Here is a 20,817-nt window from a genome sequence, read left to right as displayed (position 1 = left end):
AGTACTGATCTTTGGCAGCATTAAAGTGAATAGGGGTAAATATCTAAGAGTGAAGCCCTAATCCACCAAAAAGGAACTTTAATGGACAAGTTTTACAAGTGGACTTGTATACATTCCTTTTGGAAGTCAGCCTAATGGGGTGGCATACATCTAATTAATAACTTTTCCAGTAGAAAAAAAAGCTATAAAAATTTTATTTCAAGAGCTACTAAATTATTTAGCTTTGTAAATGTGACCTCTTGAACACTTCAGTCTACATGTTAAACAAGTGTTTTCTATTACACTGCATCTTTAAATATTCAGTATGCTCTCCTGGTTAAATACTATTGCTGTCTAAAACTTGAACCTGTACACCACTGGAAAGGACTCTTCGTCATACTACTTTTTCATTAATGAAGCTATAATCATGTTTTAATTTTTCAGTTATAGAGATGACTTCTGAAAAGGATCAACAGCTAAAAAATGAAAATGTAGTTATCATATACTATTAATTTGGGATTTGTTCCTGAATGTGAAACTGCCAGGGAAAAAAAATGTCATTTATAAAAAAAGAGGTTCATCGACACTTAAGTAGCATTATCTTCTCCAGTAAAGCTTGTGTGTGTTTCATTAGGGAAAATAATGTTTGCTGTTTAAAAACTGTGATCCTTTAGGGTGATGGTGTGTTTCCTTTCCTTATGTAAACACAAGGATAAAATAAGTCATTAAATAACGAACCTTGAAAATAAAATATAAATCCTAAAAAAGAAAAACAGTTTTGCTAAAGAGAGGATGAAAATTAAGCAACTTGGGTTTTTAAGGTTTTGTTTTTTGAAAGGTGCTGTCCCCTAAGCCTCCCTAGCAGGTCTGCCAAGTTTGCACACTCCCCCAGAATGTCTTTATTCAATCCTTTCTTAAAGTAATTGTCTGGCAGTGTATGGATTATGGACAGTTATCCAGTGCATACAGCAAATATTTTGAACTAATCTGTCTTCTGTTTGGATGACTCTGGGCATTTATCCCTGTTACAATCCTAAGTTAGCACCACTTGCCCATGCAAGGTTTGGTTCTGTTTTTGTTTTTTTGTTTTTCCTCTTCTGTAATTCTGATCTCTGAAGGCTGTTAATTTATATAGAGTCTTCTCGGTGTCCATATCTTTCAGTGAGGCATATGTACACATTTCCAGACAAATAAACTGCAGTCAGGAAAGAAAAAAAAGGCAGTGAGTTCATTATGTTTCTAGATTTTCAGAAGTTTAAGGAGCTTTCAAATCATAAATGTGTATGATTTTTTCATTAACTCCTTTTATTTCATATTGCCATTGTATGAGCCTCCATTGAGCTGGCCAGTTATGCTACCTTCCTATGTTGTTGGCTTGCAGAGTCTGTCACCTGATACAGTGATACTAGATCTCTTAATAACTAGTAAGATAGTCTGTTCTTCTTGGGCTGAGAAAGTTACTCACCTGCAGTCATCACCTCCAGCACTAACAACATGTCGATCACCACTGGTAAATCGAATATTTGTCACATGAGGTGAATGACCGAAGAACCTTTTGTGCTTTGCCTGAAAAACAACGAGAAAGCTCAGGATGTTGGAACCCTAGATCTCTATCATGGGCTGTGAAGAGAGAGAGTTTGGACCACAGCCAGCATTACTAATGTTAGTTAATGGATCTGCACCGAATTTGGGCAGTCAGATGTCTCCAGGCACTCTGAACATCTTCCTCAGAGGAAAAGCATTTGAAACTTCGTAACTGAGTAAAGGTTTGATAAAAAAGGCTAATCACAGCTTTATTTAGGATAGTTTGCAACAATGGTGTTCCTTGGCATGGGGAGATGATTTCTAAAAGCTTTTACTTCAGAGTTAGGGATTTAGGAAGTTTTGAAAAGATTTTAGGAACATAAATGTTTCCAAATCAGAAGACGGTAACATATTTAGGTATTACATTATGGGGGAAGAAGTACTAATGATCAGATGTCTAAACTAGTAAAGCTATGTAAAAAACCAAAACCAAACAAAAACTTACAAATTTTTCAGGACACGGGAAGTCAAATAACTTAACCATGCCAAAGTCATCTCCTGTTACAAGGCTGATTCCTGAATGAGATACGCAGGCACAGTTGACATTGGCTTTCTCAGTGTGTCTGGACCAGATTCCCATAACTTCATCCCCTAGAATACTAGAGGGAAGGAATTAAAGAAAATCCACCATAGCAAACAGATGTACCACGCTGAAAAGGTTTTTTGGTAATTAATCCCTATTTAATTATGTTACTTTAAAATTAAAAGATGCTTATGCTTTAGGAATTTGATGGATTAAAAAAGATGACTACTCATGGTTACCTGTTAAACAACAAATTTATAAGGTTCCATTTCTAATAACTGCAAGATAGCATTCCTTTAGATAAGTAATACAATTGCTTAATAGTACCCAGTATGTGGTTTTATTGCTTATTAAACCCACTATGTTAAAGAAAATTATCAGGGCCTCTTTAAAGGCTTTTAACTTTGATAAAGCATGGGACTGTGTTCAATGAATGGAAGTTCCAGCATGAACCTGTCATCATCCTCTTAGGAAGAATTCAAGATACAGTAACAAACATAAAACTCAACTACTGTTCCCTAGTGGAACGGCTCTAACTTTTGAGCAATAGGATTTCCCAGTTTTCCCGGCTGACCTTCTTGGTTCTTACCTAGTCCATGTAGCCCAAGTGATCCTATCCATGGTGGCCTGATCCGTAACAGGTTTTCCTGAAGGCACTTCATAGACATGTCGTTTATAGCAACCAGTGGAGACCTTGTATCATGTTAAAATGGGACAAGAATTCCATTATGTGAGAGACACATCAGAAGGCTATAGGATAACTGGCAAAGTGTGCTATTTGATTTATATTTCTAACATTATAACATTAACCATGACTACAAAAGCCTGTTAGAAAAAATGGAGAAGAGGACTAGAAAGAATAGGAATATTAATGCAGAAACAGTGAAGAGTAAATAAAGGCAAGAGTTCAGAAGCTCTGGAACTCAGGAGTTTTTCAGAAAGTTATCGGCCAAAGTGGGGCTCGAACTCACAGCTCCGAGATTTGAGTCAAAGGCTCTGCTGACTGAGCCAGCCAGGCATCCCTAAAACTCAGTTGTAAAAGCGTCCACTAACAGTATTAGAACAGCTTGTGTAAACTGGCTTTTCTGTTACTGGTACCATACCTGGAGATACCTGCTATCTGCAGAGAAGTCCATTTGAATGACAAAGCTGGGAATGTCCCTGCAGTAGCTGATTCTGGTAAGGGTGGGACCCAACGTTAGGTCATAAAAATCCACTGAGTTCTCACTAGAGCCCACTGCCAGAAACCGGGAATCTGGACTAAATCTGGAGAGGTAATAAAACACGTGAAAGACACATTAGACCACATTAAATCCCATAAACATTTAAAACCAGTGACTTGCTTTCTGCCTCTCAAAAACAAGTATGTGTGTGATCTGGCCTCAAGTAGATTAACCCAGAAGATACAACTGATTGTGTATATTGAGATTTTATGTGTGTTACATGAAACAGAAAGCTTACATTTTACTACAGTTTTAAGTGGCTCCTGATTCTTCATCTGATTCCTTTAAAAAGATCTAAGTTTTGAAAAAGCCACTAACAAATACATAACTCTTTCAGTTATATAATACACCAAATTTACCAAGATAGGATTCCTTCATCTGGGAACAGACCAGATTAATTTGCCTCAGGTTACAGATGAAGTGACACTACCTGAAGTTTAGGAGTTATCTTAAAAGACAAATATGCCTAGTGGGCATGGGAAATAGTATGGGACAATTCAGTTGAGGTTCTTTAGGGAAATGGGCCTGCAGGAAGTTTATATATTGAAATTCTGAGGAAGGTTTCATGTGTAAAAGGGTTTTACTGATGAAAAGAATGCAAGCTTTTAATAGAACTGGATTCAAAAATCTTGATCACACAGAAGTACTCAGTAAATGGTAGCCATTGTCAGAATAAGCTTACACACTGGAATGTAAACATTCAAGAATTCAGAGTCTGGGGCATAGGTGTTTGAGGAGTATTACTTTTTTTTTTAATATTTTATTCATTTGAGAGGGGAGCAGCAGAGGAACAGGGAGAAACAGACTTCCCATTGAGCAGGGAGTCCACCAAGGGGCTTGGTCCCAGGACCGAGATCGTGACTTGAACAGAAGTCAGGCGCTCAACCGAGCCACCCAGGTGCCCTGATGAGTACTCATTAACTGAGCGACTATATATTCAATTGAGATGTGCAGTTATGACTTTAATTCTCCAGGTTGACAACTTACAAAGGACAGATGGCTCTCTTCTGTACAGTGGACGAATCTTGGATGAATCAACTTGCTGGACACATCCAGTGTGATACTAACTCATCAAACATTCCCCAAATACATGCCTTTATAAGGCACCATGGTTGGTGCCAATGGATAGATAATGCAGCAAGCAATAAATAAGCATACAAACAGCCACATTCCAGCATATACTGTAGGATGTCATTACATGCTATAGGCACCAAGGACCTGTTTCCAAGTGTAACCTGGGTCATTTAAGAATGTATGTACTAAAAATCCTATTCCACTTGTTGACTAACCTGATATCATGGACTGCACATCGTCTGTCTCTCTTCTTTCCCCATATTTTTAGAGAGCTCACCAGTAAAATAATAAATTCTCCATTTTTCATTCCAATAGCCACCATATCCCCTTCAGGGCTGTAACACACGGTACGAGCAGCATGTCCCAAATTCACTTTGTTTAACATCTTCTGCATAAGAACCAAGAGTCATAGAGAACTACATTAAATAGAGTACTTATAAAGTAAACCAATTTCTTTTCAAAATTCTCAGTATAATTCTCAAATAGTTATTTAAGCGCTAGCAATTTAGGACTTACACTGTCCTTAGAAATTCTAACTTTAAGAAAGAAAACTGTACCTACTTTATCAGCAATATCCCAGAGTCTCACTGTCCCATCTTCCGCAGCAGAAAGGAAAAAATCCCGGGAAGGATGTGTCACCAGTCCCCATATGGGTCCGTCCACATGGCCATTAACTAAAATATTACATGCTGCATTTTTCTCTCCAACTTCGATGATCTCTGCGTTTCTTGTCCCAACTAGGATCTTGCCCTAAAACACAAATGGGACCAATACATTTAATGTAATACAACAGTTGCTTTCAATAACTTAAGGACCCTACTGACCTCCTTTCAGAGAACTTTCTGGTGTGACTGCTCTAGGAGCAAGCCAGGCCTTATCTCCTGCGGTTTCCTTTGACTAGAGGCACACCCGTAGGAGCACCGGGCTGGGCTGCCTGGCAGAGTCCGTGTGAAAGAACACAACTGTGCTCTAGTATCCCAGCACCTGGCTTTGCTAGTCAGTGTGAACTTGGCCTTTATTTTAAGCTGAAGATTTCCAAGGAGGTGTAAGTACACTGGGATATAGGAAGAAAGTACTGGATTTTAGTTAAGAGGGAAGTATAAATAAAGGTAAGTTTAGTGGTATATATACACAATGGAATACTATGCAGCCATCAAAAAATGAAATCTTGCCATTTGCAACGATGTGGATGGAACTAGAGGGTATTGTGCTGAGCAAAATAAGTCAATCAGATAAAGACAATTATATGATCTTTCTGATATGAGGAGTCAGAGAGACAGGGTGGGAGGTTTGGGGGGTAGGGAGGAAAAAAATTTAACAAGATGGGATCAGGAGGGAGACAAACCATAAGAGACTCCTAATCTCAGGAAACAAACAAAGTTGCTGGGGGGAGGGGGGAGTATGGAGAGGGTGGTTGGGTTATGGACACTGGGGAGGGTATGTGATATGGGGAGGGTATGTGATATGGTGAGTGCTGTGAAATGTGTAAGCCTGACGATTCACAGACCTGTACCCCTGGGGCAAATAATACATTCTATATTAATAAAAATTTTTAAAAAGGTAAGTTTAACCAATGGATACATGGACTGAGAATAACACATGTCTATGACTTATAAGTAGACTCACTGCAAGTTCATGCACTGTCAACATTTTTTATGGTAATGGGTGTTTAAAAAAAAACAAACAGATGGGGCACCTGGGTGGCTTAGTTGGTAGAGTGAGTGACTCGGTGTTGGGGTCATGAGTTTAAGCCCACGTTGCAGGGGAGAGTACTTAAAAAAAAGCTGCTCTAATCAAAATGCGTTGACTGGCAAGAAACTCCACTTCTGCCTACCACAGCTGAACTAGCAGATTCAAGAACACACAGGGGCTGGCCTAGAGTACTGAGACAGAAGAGCGCCCCCCCCCACCCCGGTCTGACAAGCAAACTCATCTTTTCTATCGTTCATCAAGTTCCAGAGGGTGAGAGAACCCCACAAATAACTGTCCTCTACTTCCTGCTGCACTGTAATGGCTCAAGGAACATCTTTCTTACTTTGCCTCTGCACACAGAACGAACACAGTCAGTGACTTGTCCGGTCTCGAGTCTGAAGGCGCGGCATCGCCTCAGCTCCTGATCCCACAGTTTGACTGCTCCTCCTTCTTTTGACCTAGTAACAACCCAAACCAAAATAAGCATTTATTAGCTATTCCAAATAATTTTTGAAATAAACAAATACTAAATTATAAGCAGAATAGGAAAAAAAAGGCCCCAATATTATCTTTTTACAGCGATTTTAAGATACACAGTACTTCGTTCAGTTTAAACCGATTTTACTTCATTTTTCTGACATAAGCATAATCTTACTTAGATCCCACCCCCTATATAATGTGTTCTCTTGATTAAGGAAATGTGTAAAATAATGTGTGATGTTAAAATGATAATGAAAATGTAAGGCCAGATAATAAGATACAGATGCTCTGCTATAGACGATATTTTTAATAGCCAAAAGGTAAGCACCTTTCCTCCCATGATGAAACCACCCAACTCAGCGGCTGCCCACGAGCAGAGGTGTGCAGAGTGTGTGGCGTGTGGGAAACCCCAGCATCAGAGTAATATGGAAAAGACAGAATATAGCCCATTTATGGTTTTTCACGTGGGAATCTGAAGAATGTAAAATTCCATTTTCTATCTGTGAGATAAACTGCTTGTCTTAGGACAAAAACATGCCCATGATGGGCTATGATGAGTGCTGTGAAATGTGTAAACCTGGCGATTCACAGACCTGTACCCCTGGGGATAAAAATACATTATATGTTTATTAAAATAAAAAAATTAAAATTAAAAAAAACCGTGCCCATGTACTATAATGGTCTTCCTTCATGTGAAAGACAAAAGCTACTGCATTTGTGCTTCATACCCATGGCTTCTCTCAATCCTTTCTGGAAATGTACTGCTTGGACACATAAACACTGCATTTTCACATGAATATGTTGGCAGAAAATCAATTCTAAGTATCTGGCTTCTGGGAGGTTTTCAAAGCACTCAGAAAAAGGCCTTTCCTTAGACTTAAATTTTTGAAGCCTTGTATAACAATTTTATGTCACAAGTTTGCCTCAAGGAGAAGCAAACAAGGCAGTTTGTTTCCAGCATCCTCTCATCTTCTGCTGAGACAGCAAGTGTCCATCTGCACAAAGAAGGGAGCAGGCAGCCCAAGTGCATCCTAGGTGTGAGGGCAGAGATTCTCCCACGGGTCCCCTCTGACCTAGCAAATACGTACACAGGATACAGATATGATGAAAATCAGTTCTCTGTGTGCCTCACTACTACCTCAAAGAAATTCTCACCCTGATTACTGGGGTCTAGGCTTCTCTATAGTATGAAAAAAAATTGCAAGTGACTTTAAAGACCAGCACTTAAGAGTCAACAAGAAGGCACATCAGAGGCAGTAAGAGTGAAGCACAGGAGGAAATGCAGAGGAGATATTCTAGAAAAAACTAGAATAATGAACTGCAAACCGCAGGCCGAGCCCAACACACAGACACACAGTGAGGCCATGCACAGGAGGACTCACGGCCTTTCCTTGCCACCGGTCACAATAAGGCCGTCCCGCAGCGTGGTGTACATGGCAAACACAGGCCCGTTGTGAGCTCTGGCCACGATTCTACACAATATGTGATCTTTCCACACACAGACATCTCCACTGATAGTACCTGTAAATGTCAAGTTATTCTGAAAAGGAGTGGGGAAGGGGGAGATAAACTCATCAAAAGTTCAAATAGAGATGAAACAGACACAATTCTCTACCATAAGTGTGGCCTCCCTCCCACATGGCCCAGCGGAGGGTTGGGGGAAAGCCATGGGCAAGGGCCAGAAAACCCCAATGGCTTTGTCAGGGCCTGCTGTGCGGCTCTGCTGCACGTTCACTGGACTGACCTCAGATTTGTAACCTCTAGGAGGAACCACTTTTTCACGTGTAAAATGAGGGAGTTCAGGCTCCACAGTCCCGTCCATTTCTAAAATATCTTTCTGGTTTATATCATCCCTTTGGGCTGCTTCCCTTCAGCTGCCCAAGAAATAACTTGAGGTCATTAGTCAATGAGAGTAAAAGAAAAGTAGGAACAGGACGTGAAAGTAACTTTTCACTAGGTTGGTATTTTGTCACGGAAAGTAAAACTATGTATAGAATTCATGAATAGAGCAAAGCTGTGGGAATTTTTAAGTTTCACTAATTCATGAAGTTATATATGAAATTAATGTTTGCCATGGCTTCTTAAAGTAGCAAAGTCAATGTGATACAAAAGATAAATTTGATAAGGTGCCAAAAGTAATAGCACTTTAGATCATTCTGAAGATTGCAGTCCTACTTCATTTATGTGAAGACTGGAGGAATTCTGTATCGTGTGCTATTTTCATCCATTTTAGCTTCGCTGTTGGAGCCAATGGTACCAGATCTTTCACCAGAAACAATATGGAAAGAATCGATAGGAAAATTAATTTTGAATTACAACAAAACAAAGGTTTTCTTTCATCTTTCTGAGAATACTATATCGTTGGTATATTAATTTCCCTACAATTTTTTTTTAAGTCCTCTCTACCCGCAACGTGCAGCTCGAAATCCTGACCTGTGGATCAAGAGTCACCCGCTCCAGGGACTGAGCCAGCTAGGCACCCCCCCATCAACGATTTAATGTGACTCCGAATTCCTCAGCATTTACGCATTTTCTCTGTGCCTTATATTTAGATAACAATAATTACATTTATCATCTAGAAGCATCATTAATCCCTGCCTTACCTGCAATTAGAATGTGAATGCTTCAGGTACAGAAACCAGTATTTTACCTCCCTTGCTTTTAGCCCCTTGGCAAAGAGGATGTGCAAAAAGAGCCTAAACTGGACATAAACCCATCTCACTATGTAACGAAACACCCTGATCGTACTGTTGCCTCAAACCTCCATCAATTATGACTAACATTATTTAGTCTTCAAGTTTATTTTCTGTCAGGCATGGGCAACTGGCTACATAAGAAATTTTATCCAGGAAGAAAATTAATCTACACGGACAAATTAAATGCCAGAAGCATTTAAATGTGTGATTTTTTTCTGCTAGATAGTGATTACTGGTCTTATGTAATGAAGGCCCAAAATGTTTAATGGAAATCTGACATGGTACAACCAACATTTACAACGGTCTTTTTCTCAAAATAGTGTGCTTAAAGTTTCTAAAAGTATAATTTTCTTCACATTACATACCCACATAAACATGTTAGTAAGGAAATCCACTTAGGTTTTCAATGCACGGAAGGATTTAAAAAGCCTGGGCAGGGTACCGAGTATTAAAGGAAAGAGCTGTGGATTGTGATCCGTCAGCCCAGATGGGATGGGGGAGGGGCGGGATAGGCTCTCTAGAACACTCTGTGCAGGCCAGGAATTGTGCTCTCCTTCCTCCTCAGAGTGAGCTGATTGGAGTGAGCAGCACTGGCCCAGAGCACTTCCAACTATGTGCTAAGCAGTGATTTACAATGACAGAAAGCAAAGGAAATCCTAAACCCCATCACCACCTTAAACAGTAGAAAATCACATTTCCTGATTCATCTTTCTTTATTCTGACCAATCTTTAGGATTATGAGGAAAAACTAGGAGGATAGAAATTTTAGGAGTTTTAGGGTGACAATGACAAAATTATTGAAGGCTTTTAAGAATGGCAATGGCCTCAGGACTCAAATGTTGCATTATAATCCTTTACCCTCGTTAATTTTCTTTCCCACTCCCTCATTTCTGAAAGTATCAGACTCTGAAAGGGGAAATGTATGCATGACCAGAACATATGTAATGATTAGTGGGTCACAATGCCATAGAATGTTATGGTGGCTTATCTGTTTAAAATAAGAAAATTGAAAGTAGGGATGCCTGGGTGGTTCAGTCGGTTAAGCGGCTGCCTTCGGCTCTGGTCCTGATCCCTGGGATTGAGTCCCATATCGGGCTACTTGCTTGACAAGGAGCCTGCTTCTCCCTCTGCCACTCTGCCTGCCTGTGCTCGCTTGCTCGCTCTCTGACAAATAAATAAGTAAAATATTAAAAAAGGAAAGAAAGAAAATTGAAAGTAGTCCAATTTCTGTAATTCTGAGATACACTAGCACACGCATTTTAAGAGACATACTGCACCAAATGCAACAGCAAGCATGGTCTGCATCCGGGCATCTTCCACTGTGCTCAGGAGCCCTTTTTTGCTAAGAAGAGCCCTTCCTGCCAGTGTCCAGAACTTCACGTGTTTGACTCCCACAGAGACAAACTGGGAATCTGAATCTGGTCGGAATTCGGCCACAAAAATACGTTGGTTGTGACCAGCTCTGCTGGCAATTTTGGTACCTGATTGGGACAACAAAATTAACGAGGTTAGTATAAGATGCTAATTTTTACACAATCAGCTGTTCAAAATATATAGTTCAAAAAACAAATACTTATGAGGCAGCGTGCCCCTTGCACAGCTACCTAGCAATCACAGGACCTGTGGAAAGAGTCCTTCTGACATAGTTTCTCAAGGGGTATGTGTATTAACGGGAGCTTTATTATCACTGAAAGCCCATGCCAGATTTTAGAAATTATAGCTTACTTTCTTCTGTGTGGCTCTGTGAACTTCGCTTTTTATAGCAGCTAGATATAAGCTATAGAAAAGTTTTGTCTATATAAGTAATATTACCCTTTTGATGGTCATTGTCACAATATACTTCGTTTCCATTCTTGACTAAGACCCTCCATAACCAACCAAATAATAATTGGCAAAGAGACTTACATTATGGTTTCTTACTGAAAGGAAAGAGCAGTGAATCGTATATAGTAGTAATAACTTTCACTGATTTATGTTTTGTGAGCTTCTTTCACTGAGTTTTTTAAGTGGAACATACCAAAAGTAACATCACCTGTGTACTGTAGAGGGCTAAAATTAAAAATGGTTTCATCACTAAGGTAAGGCAAATGCTAGAGAATTCATATTACCCTAGTATACTTATTGTTTTTGTAAATTACAAAAGGAAAAGAACCCTACCTTCCTGCCATCTCCAAATAGTAACAGTGTGTTCTGGGTCCAGCCCCACAGACAGCAATAGCTTTCCAGTAGCACTAAAGCTGACTGAACACACCCCCTTTGAATGGTAGCATCTCAGTATAGATAAAGTCTGCTTGTTCACTGCATCCCAGATGTGGATGGAAGGAGCTGTAGCTAAATAAAGATAAAATCCAAAAGTTATAATATGCCTACTGCAAATGTTTCCATTTCTATAGCTGATGCGTATTTTCTGAAACATGGAGAAGTATGTGCCAAAGTAAGACTGTGTACTTAATAAAAAATAGCTCAAAACTAATACTAAATTAAAAAAAAAAGAAAAAAGAAACACTCATAAATACAAAGAGCTGATGGTTGCCAGAGGGGAGGGTGGTGGGGGATGGACAAGCTGGAGGAGAGGGAGTGGGAGGTACGAGGCGGCAGAACCGTGATGGCATTGCACGCGCAGTCACAGATCGCAGCCACGCTCATGGCGACTGCAGAAGAACGCACACACTTGTCCAGTCATGACACTGGACACCTGAAACTCACCTAACATTGTGTATCAACTATACCTCAATTAAGAAATTGTAATAAAAGTAAAGAGAGAAAAGGAAAGAGGAAGGAAAAGAAAAAATGCACCAAAATACTTCAGGCAATAGTTCAAATTGCATTTTAAAAAAAATAACATTTAGACAAGAAAATTAGGCAATCACAAGCTTTAAACTAGTCAAAAATAATGCATGTTTTAGATATGTGTTAAATTTTTAAAAAAGATTTTGCTTAGTTATTTGACAGGACGGGGTGGGGGGGCGGAGAGCATGCGAGCACAAGCAGGGGGAGCTGGATAGGGAGAAGCAGTCTCCCTGTGGAGCAGAGAGCCTGATGCAGGGCTTGACGTGGGGCTCAATCCCAGGACCCTGGGACCATGACCTGAGCAGAAGGCAAATGCTTAACAGACTTGAGCCACCCAGGCACCCCTAGATATGTGTTAAACCTTTATGTAATTATGTGGAGAAATATACAAATATTGTACAATAATTAAATATCAGATTATATTCAGTTATCTGAATGCTATCTTTGTTACTATTAGTTACTAATGTTATTCAATATCTTATGTTATCTGAAGGAGAGATGAAAAGCAAGCATAAATTGAGAAAAGCAACTAAATAGATCTCAAAACAAATTTTCAACCATATAGACAGATATTTGGTAAAAAGCTAAGTTCATATTATTTTATAAGACAGTGTAGTTTTTCTAATTTCAGGGCAGAAATAAAACTGCTTATTTTTTATTTTTATTTAATTTTCATGATTTTTTTTAATTAAAAAAAATTTTTTTAGTAGACTCTACACCCAATATGGGGCTTGAACTCATGACCCCAAGATCAAGAATCATATATTCTACTGACTAAGCAAGCCAGGCACCCTTCTAAAAAAAGTTTTTTTTTTTTTTTTTTTAAGATTTTATTTATTTATTTGACAGACAGAGATCACAAGTAGGCAGAGAGGCAGGCAGAGAGAGAGGAGGAAACAGGGTCCCCGTAGAGCAGAGAGCCTGATGTGGGGCTTGATCCCAGGACCCTGGGATTGTGACCTGAGCTGAAGGCAGACTTTAACCCACTGAGCCACCCAGGCACTCCTAAAAAAGGATTTTAAGTAATCTCTACACCCAACACAGGATGTGAACTCACAACTCTGAGATCAAGTGTCGCAAGCTCCACCAGGCACCCCAAAACTACTAATCTTTCAAAAAATTATATCTGTTGTTATTTATCTTGTGTAGCCCATTTGTGCCGTTTAAAAAAATTTTTTCCCAGCTCTTTGTATTTTCAAAGTCAAAAAGTCAGGGCTTTGTATTTTCTTCATGAACTATAGCCTACAAAAATGAATAGATAAGTCAATTCGGCAGCTAATTCAGTTCCAGAACATAAGTACTTATATATTTTTAAAAGATTTTATTTATTTATGTGAGAGAGAGAGAGAGAGAAAGCACAGAAGGAGTGGGAGAAGCAGACTCCCTGCTGAACAGAGAGCCTGACACAGGGCTTGATTGCAGGACCCCAGGATCATGACCTGAGCTGAAGGCAGTTAACTGATAGCTGCCTAGGTGCCCCAGAACATAAGTACTTTTAGTAAAATAAGCAAAATACTAAAATGCATTTGTTTCAAATTATATATCTGCTTGTGTTATTGTAAAAATAGAGACATTTCGGTTTCCAAAGAAAACACTCTGATAAATTTAGACTATATCGTATACCATTTACAATTTATAGTATACAGTGATAAATCTGACAGTTTTTCAAAGTAATTAAAATCTATTAACCCAGGGATCTAAGATCATTAAATAAAAATTGTTCAAAGATTTATGCAACTGTAAGTAACCAAAACTGCAGACTTGGGTGCCTAGGTGGCTCAGTGGGTTAAAGCCTCTGCCTTCGGCTCAGGTCATGATCCCAGGGTCCTGGGATCGAGCCCCACATTGGGCTCTCTGCTCGGCAGGGAGCCTGCTTCTCTCTCTTTCTCTCTCTGCCTGCCTCTCTGCCTACTTGTGATCTCTGTCTGTCAAATAAATAAATAAAATCTTTAAAAAAAAAAAAAACTGCAGACTTAAAAGTGTACCATATAGGGGCACCTGGGTGGCTCAATCAATTAAGCATAATCAATTAATCTTAATCAATTAATCTTAAGCTTAATCAATTAAGCATCCGGTTCTTGATTTCAGCTTGGGTCATGATCTCAGGGTCGTGCAGCTGAACTCGTGCCAGGCTCCACACTCAGCGCGGAGTCAGTTTGGAACCCTCTCCCTCCAGCCCTCCCCCTGCTTGTGCACATGCACTCCCTCTCTCAAATAAACTAAAGAACAGTTTACCATGTAATAAAATAGGGTATTTATGTGTGAAAAACTGAACATAATAAACTTAAGTATTGGACTAAAACTCGAATGTTCTTATTCAGTAGAAGTCAATGAATATGAAGGATGGGCAAACTTAAGTATAGCAGCATCAACAGTAGCCTCGGAAACTATGGAAAGAGCCCAGATATCCATCGACTGATGAATGGATAAAGAAGATGTGGTATATATACACAATGGAATATAACTCAGTCATCAGAAAGAACAAAATCTTGCCATATGCAATGCTGTGGATGGAGCTAAAGAGTATTGCGCTTAGCAAAACGTCAGAGAAAGACAAATAACCCTATGATTTTACTCCCATGTGGAATTTAAGAAATAGAAAAGATGAACATTTGGGAAGGGGAAAAAAGAGGGAAGCAAACCATAACAGACTCTTAATGACAGAGAACAAACTGAAGGTTGATGGATGGGGGTGGGGTGGGGGATGGGCTATATGGGTGAGGAGTATTAAGGAGCATGCTTGTTGGGATGAGCACTGGGTGTTGTATGTTAGTGATGAATCAATAAATTCTCCTAAAACCAATATTATACTGTATGTTAACTAGCATTTAAATAAAAATTTGAAAAAGAAAGTAAATATATACTAGTAGATCAGTCTATAATTTCTTGCCAGTAATAAATATTATATAGGTCTTCTATAACATAAAACATTTTTACATGTTCACAAAAAGCACCTCTCAGCAATCCATATACTTTATCTGCCTAAATGTGATGAGGTAGATAATGGATTTCAAGAAGCATCAGTTTTGTCTCCAAATTTCATATCTCACAAATGACAAGGACTTTCATTTATCTACAGTTTAGACAGCAAATAATTTTAAGTTTAATTACTGAGTTTTTCAAGCTTTCCAAGAAAGTTAAATGAAATGATAAGGAGTATATACCTGAAACTTGTGTTTTAAAACATACAGTATGATCATGGCATAGGATTACCACATATTCAGACTGTTCTGAACTTATATCAGTAACAGGATCTAAGATTTAAATCACTACAAATTTTCAAGGCCTAACTTAGAAGAAAGATTAAATTATGTTCATTAAGTACAATTTATTTTCTCCTATGATTCAAAAATGGTCATTTATGAGTAACCCAGATCGTGCTCTCACTGCTCCCCTTCCTACACGCTACCAGCTAATGGGTATCTGTCATGGGCCAGGCGTGTTTCAGGGGACACATCTACGCCCCACTTCTAGGCAGATGTGTCTTCCCATGAAGTCAGTCAAGCCCTAAGTCACACACACCTCAGAGCTGGCAGAGCCAACAGAGATGTGCTGTCCTCAGAATCCATTCTGTTCTTGGCTTCTTCCATTACATTAAGCTATCCCCGGAAAATCAATCCCACTTTTTTTTTTTTTAAGATTGTTTATTTGAGAGGGAGAGGGAAAACAAGTGGTGGAAGGAGAAGAGGGAGAAAAAGAAGCAGACTCCCACAGAGCAGGGAGCCTAATGTGGGGCTTGATCCCAGGGTCCCAGGATCATGACCTGAGCTGAAGGGAGATACCCAAACAACTGAGCCACCCAGGCGCCCCGCCCACTGACTTTTTATAAGCATTCTTAAACTCTCAGTCTCTAGTACAGAGATGCCTATAAGGGTCTCTTTCAATTACTAATTGGATCTCATAAGAATCAACGTTTTTAAGGATATTCTTTCCCCACCCTCTACTTTGCCTTTGGTACAGCACAATAAAACTATATTTTAAAACAAAATTTTAACATGAGCCATTAAGTGCACCAATTGTAGTTCTTTCTCCAGTTTCTTTCTTTCTTTTTTTTTTTTTTTTTTAAGATTTTGTTTATTTGACAGAGATCACAAGTAGGCAGAGAGGCAGGCAGAGAGAGAGGGGGAAGCAGGCTCCCCGTTGAGCAGAGAGCCCAAGGGGGGCTCGATCCCAGGATCCTCATGATCCCTGGGATCATGACCTGAGCCAAAGGCAGAGGCTTTAACCCAATGAGGCACCCAGGTGCCCCTTTTCTTCAGTTTCTGTAGTGGACAGCTCCTTGCTGCATACCCACCATTCATTACCTCCTTCCTTCTTCACAAAGCTATACATCTCTGCAGGAATCCAGTCCTCCCTTATGTAGAGCAAGTGATTCAGGGAAAAGACACTGCTTGCTCAGTTGATTAGTCTAATGCCCTTGTAATAAGCTCCCCTGTACCCCAACCCCTCATGCTGCATTCCCCACTCCCCACCTCCAACAGAGTGAGTTCAGTAACCCAGATTTAGCCCATCAGCACATGGTATTCCCCAGGTGTCCTCTTAGTACAGGGTTTGCTTTGGGTCTTAAATGGCCTCAATCAGACTAAAAGGAAGGAACCATGAATTTTTAGCTCATAGTTGTGAAAAGGGTTTTTATCCTTTTTCCCACTAAATGAAAGCAAAGCAGCATGTAATTCTAACTGGCACTGGCAGCTCTTTTCTGACCACAAATGCAACCAAACTTGGGGCTAATGAATTTCCTTATTTTCTGTCACAGAGGGCACTTGGAAGAGCACTAAGGTCACTTAATGGACAACTGCCTATTGTGACAAGTGGTAACTATGATGGGGGTTGGGGGGAGGTGCGGAGAATTCTCTCTCTTTGAATCCCCTTAAGGATCAAATGTCAAATTCTTAGCACTGCCTTAGGTACGCTGAAAAAGCTTTGTCAGACAAAAGATGTCCCCTTAGTATCTACCCAGAAGACATCTATTCAAGTTTGGTAACTACACCACATATTTTCTAATATTTGTTTACTCTCACACATTGCAAAGTGATAATTTCAAAATTTTACCCCCTACCTTCTTACCACCTCCTCACTCTCAGCTATTGAAATGAAGAAAACAGAGCTTCCTTATTCCCCAACCCCAAACCCACCAGTCTTCTTGCCTTCCCTTCAATCCTTATGTCTGTAAATAATTTCTTCCTGCCCAACTGTTTCTCCAGAAGTATTTCCCATCTCACTGAGCCAGTGGCTCAAGCAAAATATCAACAGCCTTGGTTCCTTGCTTTCTATCATGTCTTCACAACCAATTCTTCAGAAAGGACCACTGGCTTTAACTCCAAAACACATCTCATCTTTGTCTAGTGCTCTCCATTTTTATTCCTACCACCCCAATTTAAAATGTCTTTTGCTTGGATGACTATAGTATCTTCCTAACTTTCTGATTACATCTCTTTCCCCTCTACATCCTTGATAGTGCAGAGCGATTTTCTCAAAATGTAAATGAGATCACCTCCCTCCCTTGCTTCAGTCTCCATGATGGATTCTGCACTTAGCAGGTATCCAAACTCCTCTCCATGATCTGCAAAGCCCGGTGCAACTTATTCCGACCCCCTTCTCCAAGTTCATCTCAGAGGCCTTACTCCTCCATACTAACCTTCCTGTTTCTTGATTTACCTTTTATGGCCTGCACAGGAAAAGAGTTAACATAAACAAGCCTGAAGTTACTATCATTAGAAGGGCCTGCTTGCAAGTGTGTAGAGACTTGACTTTTGAAATGGTCCCTATGTTGATTTAAGGCTGTTTTATCTACGTGGGGTGCTGAACACCTGCTTTCTTCTGGGTATTTCAGTAGTTGTGGCTGGTCTGTGCCTATGTGGCCAGCCCCAAGTAAAAAGCCTGAACTTTAAGGCTGGAGTGGGCTTCCCTGGACAAAACCCTGCTCCCATGTTGCTGCATCTGCTGCTGGTAAAGCAGATTTGTGTGTGACCCCTGGGGAAGGGTGGTGAGGGAGACAGAGAAAGCCTGTGCCCAAAGCCTCTAGACTCTATCCGTTGTGTCTTTTCCCCTTGCTGATTACTGTAAGAAACTAAAGCCCTAACTATCTCTGGGCCCTGTGATTCCTGCTAGTGAATCATTGAATGTATGGGTGGTCTTGGGACCCCCAAACCAGGCCTCAGACTGGAGTCCCCAATTTATCCCTTGGCTATCTTTTTTTTTTCTTTAATCATTCTTGGCCTAGCTGAATGTTACCACCTCAGAAAACAAACACCTTGGGCGCCTGGGTGGCCCAGTGGGTTAAGCCTCTGCCTTCAGCTCAGGTCATGGTCTCAGGGTCCTGGGGTCGAGGCCCGCATCAGGCTCTCTGCCTTCCCTGCCTCTCTGCCTACTTGTGATTTCTCTGTAAAATAAATAAATAAATAAATCTTTAAAAAAAAGAAGAAAACGAACATCTTGTTTTACTGACATCATCTTGTTTTTATCATATTACCACCTCAGATCATGTTAGTTTTAAAAGTTTACTTTTAAAAGTTTACTTTTAAAAGTTACTTTTAAAAGTTACTATTTAAAGTTTACTTATTTATTGCCTGTCTCCTTGTGGAGCTGTAAACTTTCTCCATATAGGGTCAGAGACAGAATTAAAGATATTGAGCAGGTACTTGTGTAATGAGAAAAAACAAATTTCCATAAAATTTTTATTGATGAAATTCATTGTGTAAAATGAATGCAGATTTAATGAGAAGAATGAAATCCTTTTTTGGAGCTAACATGTCACTTAAGTGAGGTTCAAAGTCAGAGTTCTTTATCATTAAAATCAATTGTGGGGGTGCCTGGCTGCTTTCAACTCAGGTCATGATCCCAGGGTCCTCCCTTGCTCAGCAGGGAGCCTGCTTCTCCCTCTCCCTCTGCCCTTCCCCCTGCTTGTGTTCCCTCTCTCACTTTCTCTGTCAAATAAATAAAATCTTTTAAAAAAATCAATTGCAAATATTCACCTGTAGTAATTTTACACATTTCAACCTTGAAAATGTCTTATGTAGATAGTTACTGGGAAATTTCAATATTAACTCACAAGCACATGATCTTAACTGAGCATATGAATCATTTGGAAGGTATCAAGGGCATTCTGTTAGGGTCTTGTCTTGATTATCTGGCTTTTAGGCTTGTATTACATTGTAGAATAATCACCATAAACCGAAGGTTGGGTGGATGTTCTTCAGTTTCAGTTAAACCAATTTTTGAAATATGGGGATTTTCTTTGTATTTGTGTCAAGATCTGAGAAGTTCTGTTGGAACTGTATTTGAGACCAGAAAATACAGTTGCTGCAAATGGGACTTCTTGTTCTAATGTTTGACAGCATGAGAGGCATATCATGCAGGCTGGCATTACTTGCGAGTACAACATTAGTCTCCACCAGTGAGCTTCCTGTAGATGTAAGTTTCACTGTAATTGTTAACTGCAGGTTGTTACTGTAATTGTAGTTTCCTTGTAAATTCAGGTGGAATTCATTAAGAAACATTATCAAGTCTGTGGCAAAAACTAATCTCCAAGGCCATTCAGTTTTCCATAACAGAGATGGACAGCACTACTTTTCTCATTCAGAAAAATTTCAGTCTTGGCTCTGAGCTCCAGAAATTGCAATAATGACTACTGCTAAACCACTGAACTGCTGTGGATAGGACAAATCAGGATATTCAGCTTCTACTTCTAACAAAAATTCATGGAACTGATGAGGGTTAACTCTACAAGAACAAAGGACAGTAACTGTTGACTCTCAATGACAAACCGAGGTTGTCAATAACACATGATACACTGAAAGGTTTTCCACAAACTACCTGACGAATAGCACAGTGAATAACCATAAGCTTTAAACACCTGAAATTTTCACCAGCTTTGTACACTTAACCAACTATCCCTTTCTCTGCTCCAGCTTCATATATTTTTATAATCAGTTACCAAGTATCTTAGCAGATTCCACTTCAGATTGTCCTAAATTAATGTTTTCTTAACTTCTCTGACAATATTATCTTTTGTAGTTGTCCCATGGAGACTATTCTTAGAGGCCAACTCTTCGGTCACTTCTAAGTTAGCACTGATTCCTCAAGCAAGCAACTGACAACATTTGTCAATCCATCAAGAGCCAAGGGAAACCAGAATTATTTGCCTTTTTTGGGATCTTGCTTTTAATTGACTACTGAGGCTGTTCCCAATGTCCTCAACTCTCTTAGCAATAGTTTTTGCCAAAAAGCTAATAGTTTTAAACAACTTTATTTTCTCTGGACACATGTTTGCTGCAATCAAACATAATTTAATTGACTCAGTCAGTAAACAGCTTCTTTTGACTAACAAATGCGCCATTCAGAAGCTTTGGTTGCAGGCTCATTTAATGTTTTGTTTTTGTGAAGAAATTCTGTTGTGATGAGATACTCTCATATTCTTTAAAATTTTCTAATTTTTCTGACTGTTGGTTTCCTGTGAGCTGGGAATACTGTGATAAAGTTTCGTGTGAAAATGTTACCATATATTGTATTCTTTAAGCCCAGCTCTAGTATCACTGCAGGATAAACACAGTATTTTACCAGGTAACTTGATAACAACATAATCCACATCTCACTGTGCCTTAGAAGTGTGACCTTCAAAGTCCCCTTTCCTTTTTTGCCTTGTTTTGATGCATATATACTGGTTAAATAACAAAATTCAATGTTGTGGTGTAGCTCGCAACTTGCCACGTTATAAGGGCATCGCTGCACTCAGAGTGTGCCAAGCAGCAATGCGAAGCAACAAGAGGGCAGTCAC

General features: G+C 39.6%; 1 protein-coding gene across 1 annotated transcript in view; it reads right to left on the bottom strand.

Moving 5' to 3' along the window:
* Positions 1–420: 420 nt before the first annotated feature.
* The window catches only part of EML5 (EMAP like 5), a 170,979-nt gene continuing 150,582 nt past the window's right edge, over positions 421–20,817 (bottom strand). Inside the window, exons 32-42 of the mRNA XM_080807497.1 lie at positions 11,409–11,582; positions 10,524–10,732; positions 7,938–8,095; positions 6,419–6,533; positions 4,945–5,133; positions 4,599–4,771; positions 3,190–3,352; positions 2,676–2,779; positions 2,009–2,162; positions 1,445–1,545; positions 421–1,174 (exon numbers count right to left, since the gene is read on the bottom strand). Of these exons, the coding sequence (XP_080663623.1) occupies positions 1,138–1,174; positions 1,445–1,545; positions 2,009–2,162; positions 2,676–2,779; positions 3,190–3,352; positions 4,599–4,771; positions 4,945–5,133; positions 6,419–6,533; positions 7,938–8,095; positions 10,524–10,732; positions 11,409–11,582 (1,577 nt within the window). The 3' untranslated portion in view covers positions 421–1,137. The remainder of the gene's footprint in view (positions 1,175–1,444; positions 1,546–2,008; positions 2,163–2,675; positions 2,780–3,189; positions 3,353–4,598; positions 4,772–4,944; positions 5,134–6,418; positions 6,534–7,937; positions 8,096–10,523; positions 10,733–11,408; positions 11,583–20,817) is intronic.

The sequence above is a fragment of the Martes martes genome, assembly GCF_963455335.1.
Source record: "Martes martes genome assembly, chromosome: 7".
In the NCBI taxonomy this organism is placed as follows: Eukaryota; Metazoa; Chordata; class Mammalia; order Carnivora; family Mustelidae; genus Martes; species Martes martes.
Note: the sequence above shows the minus strand (reverse complement) of the source record. Positions and strands in the feature narration are given on the sequence as shown.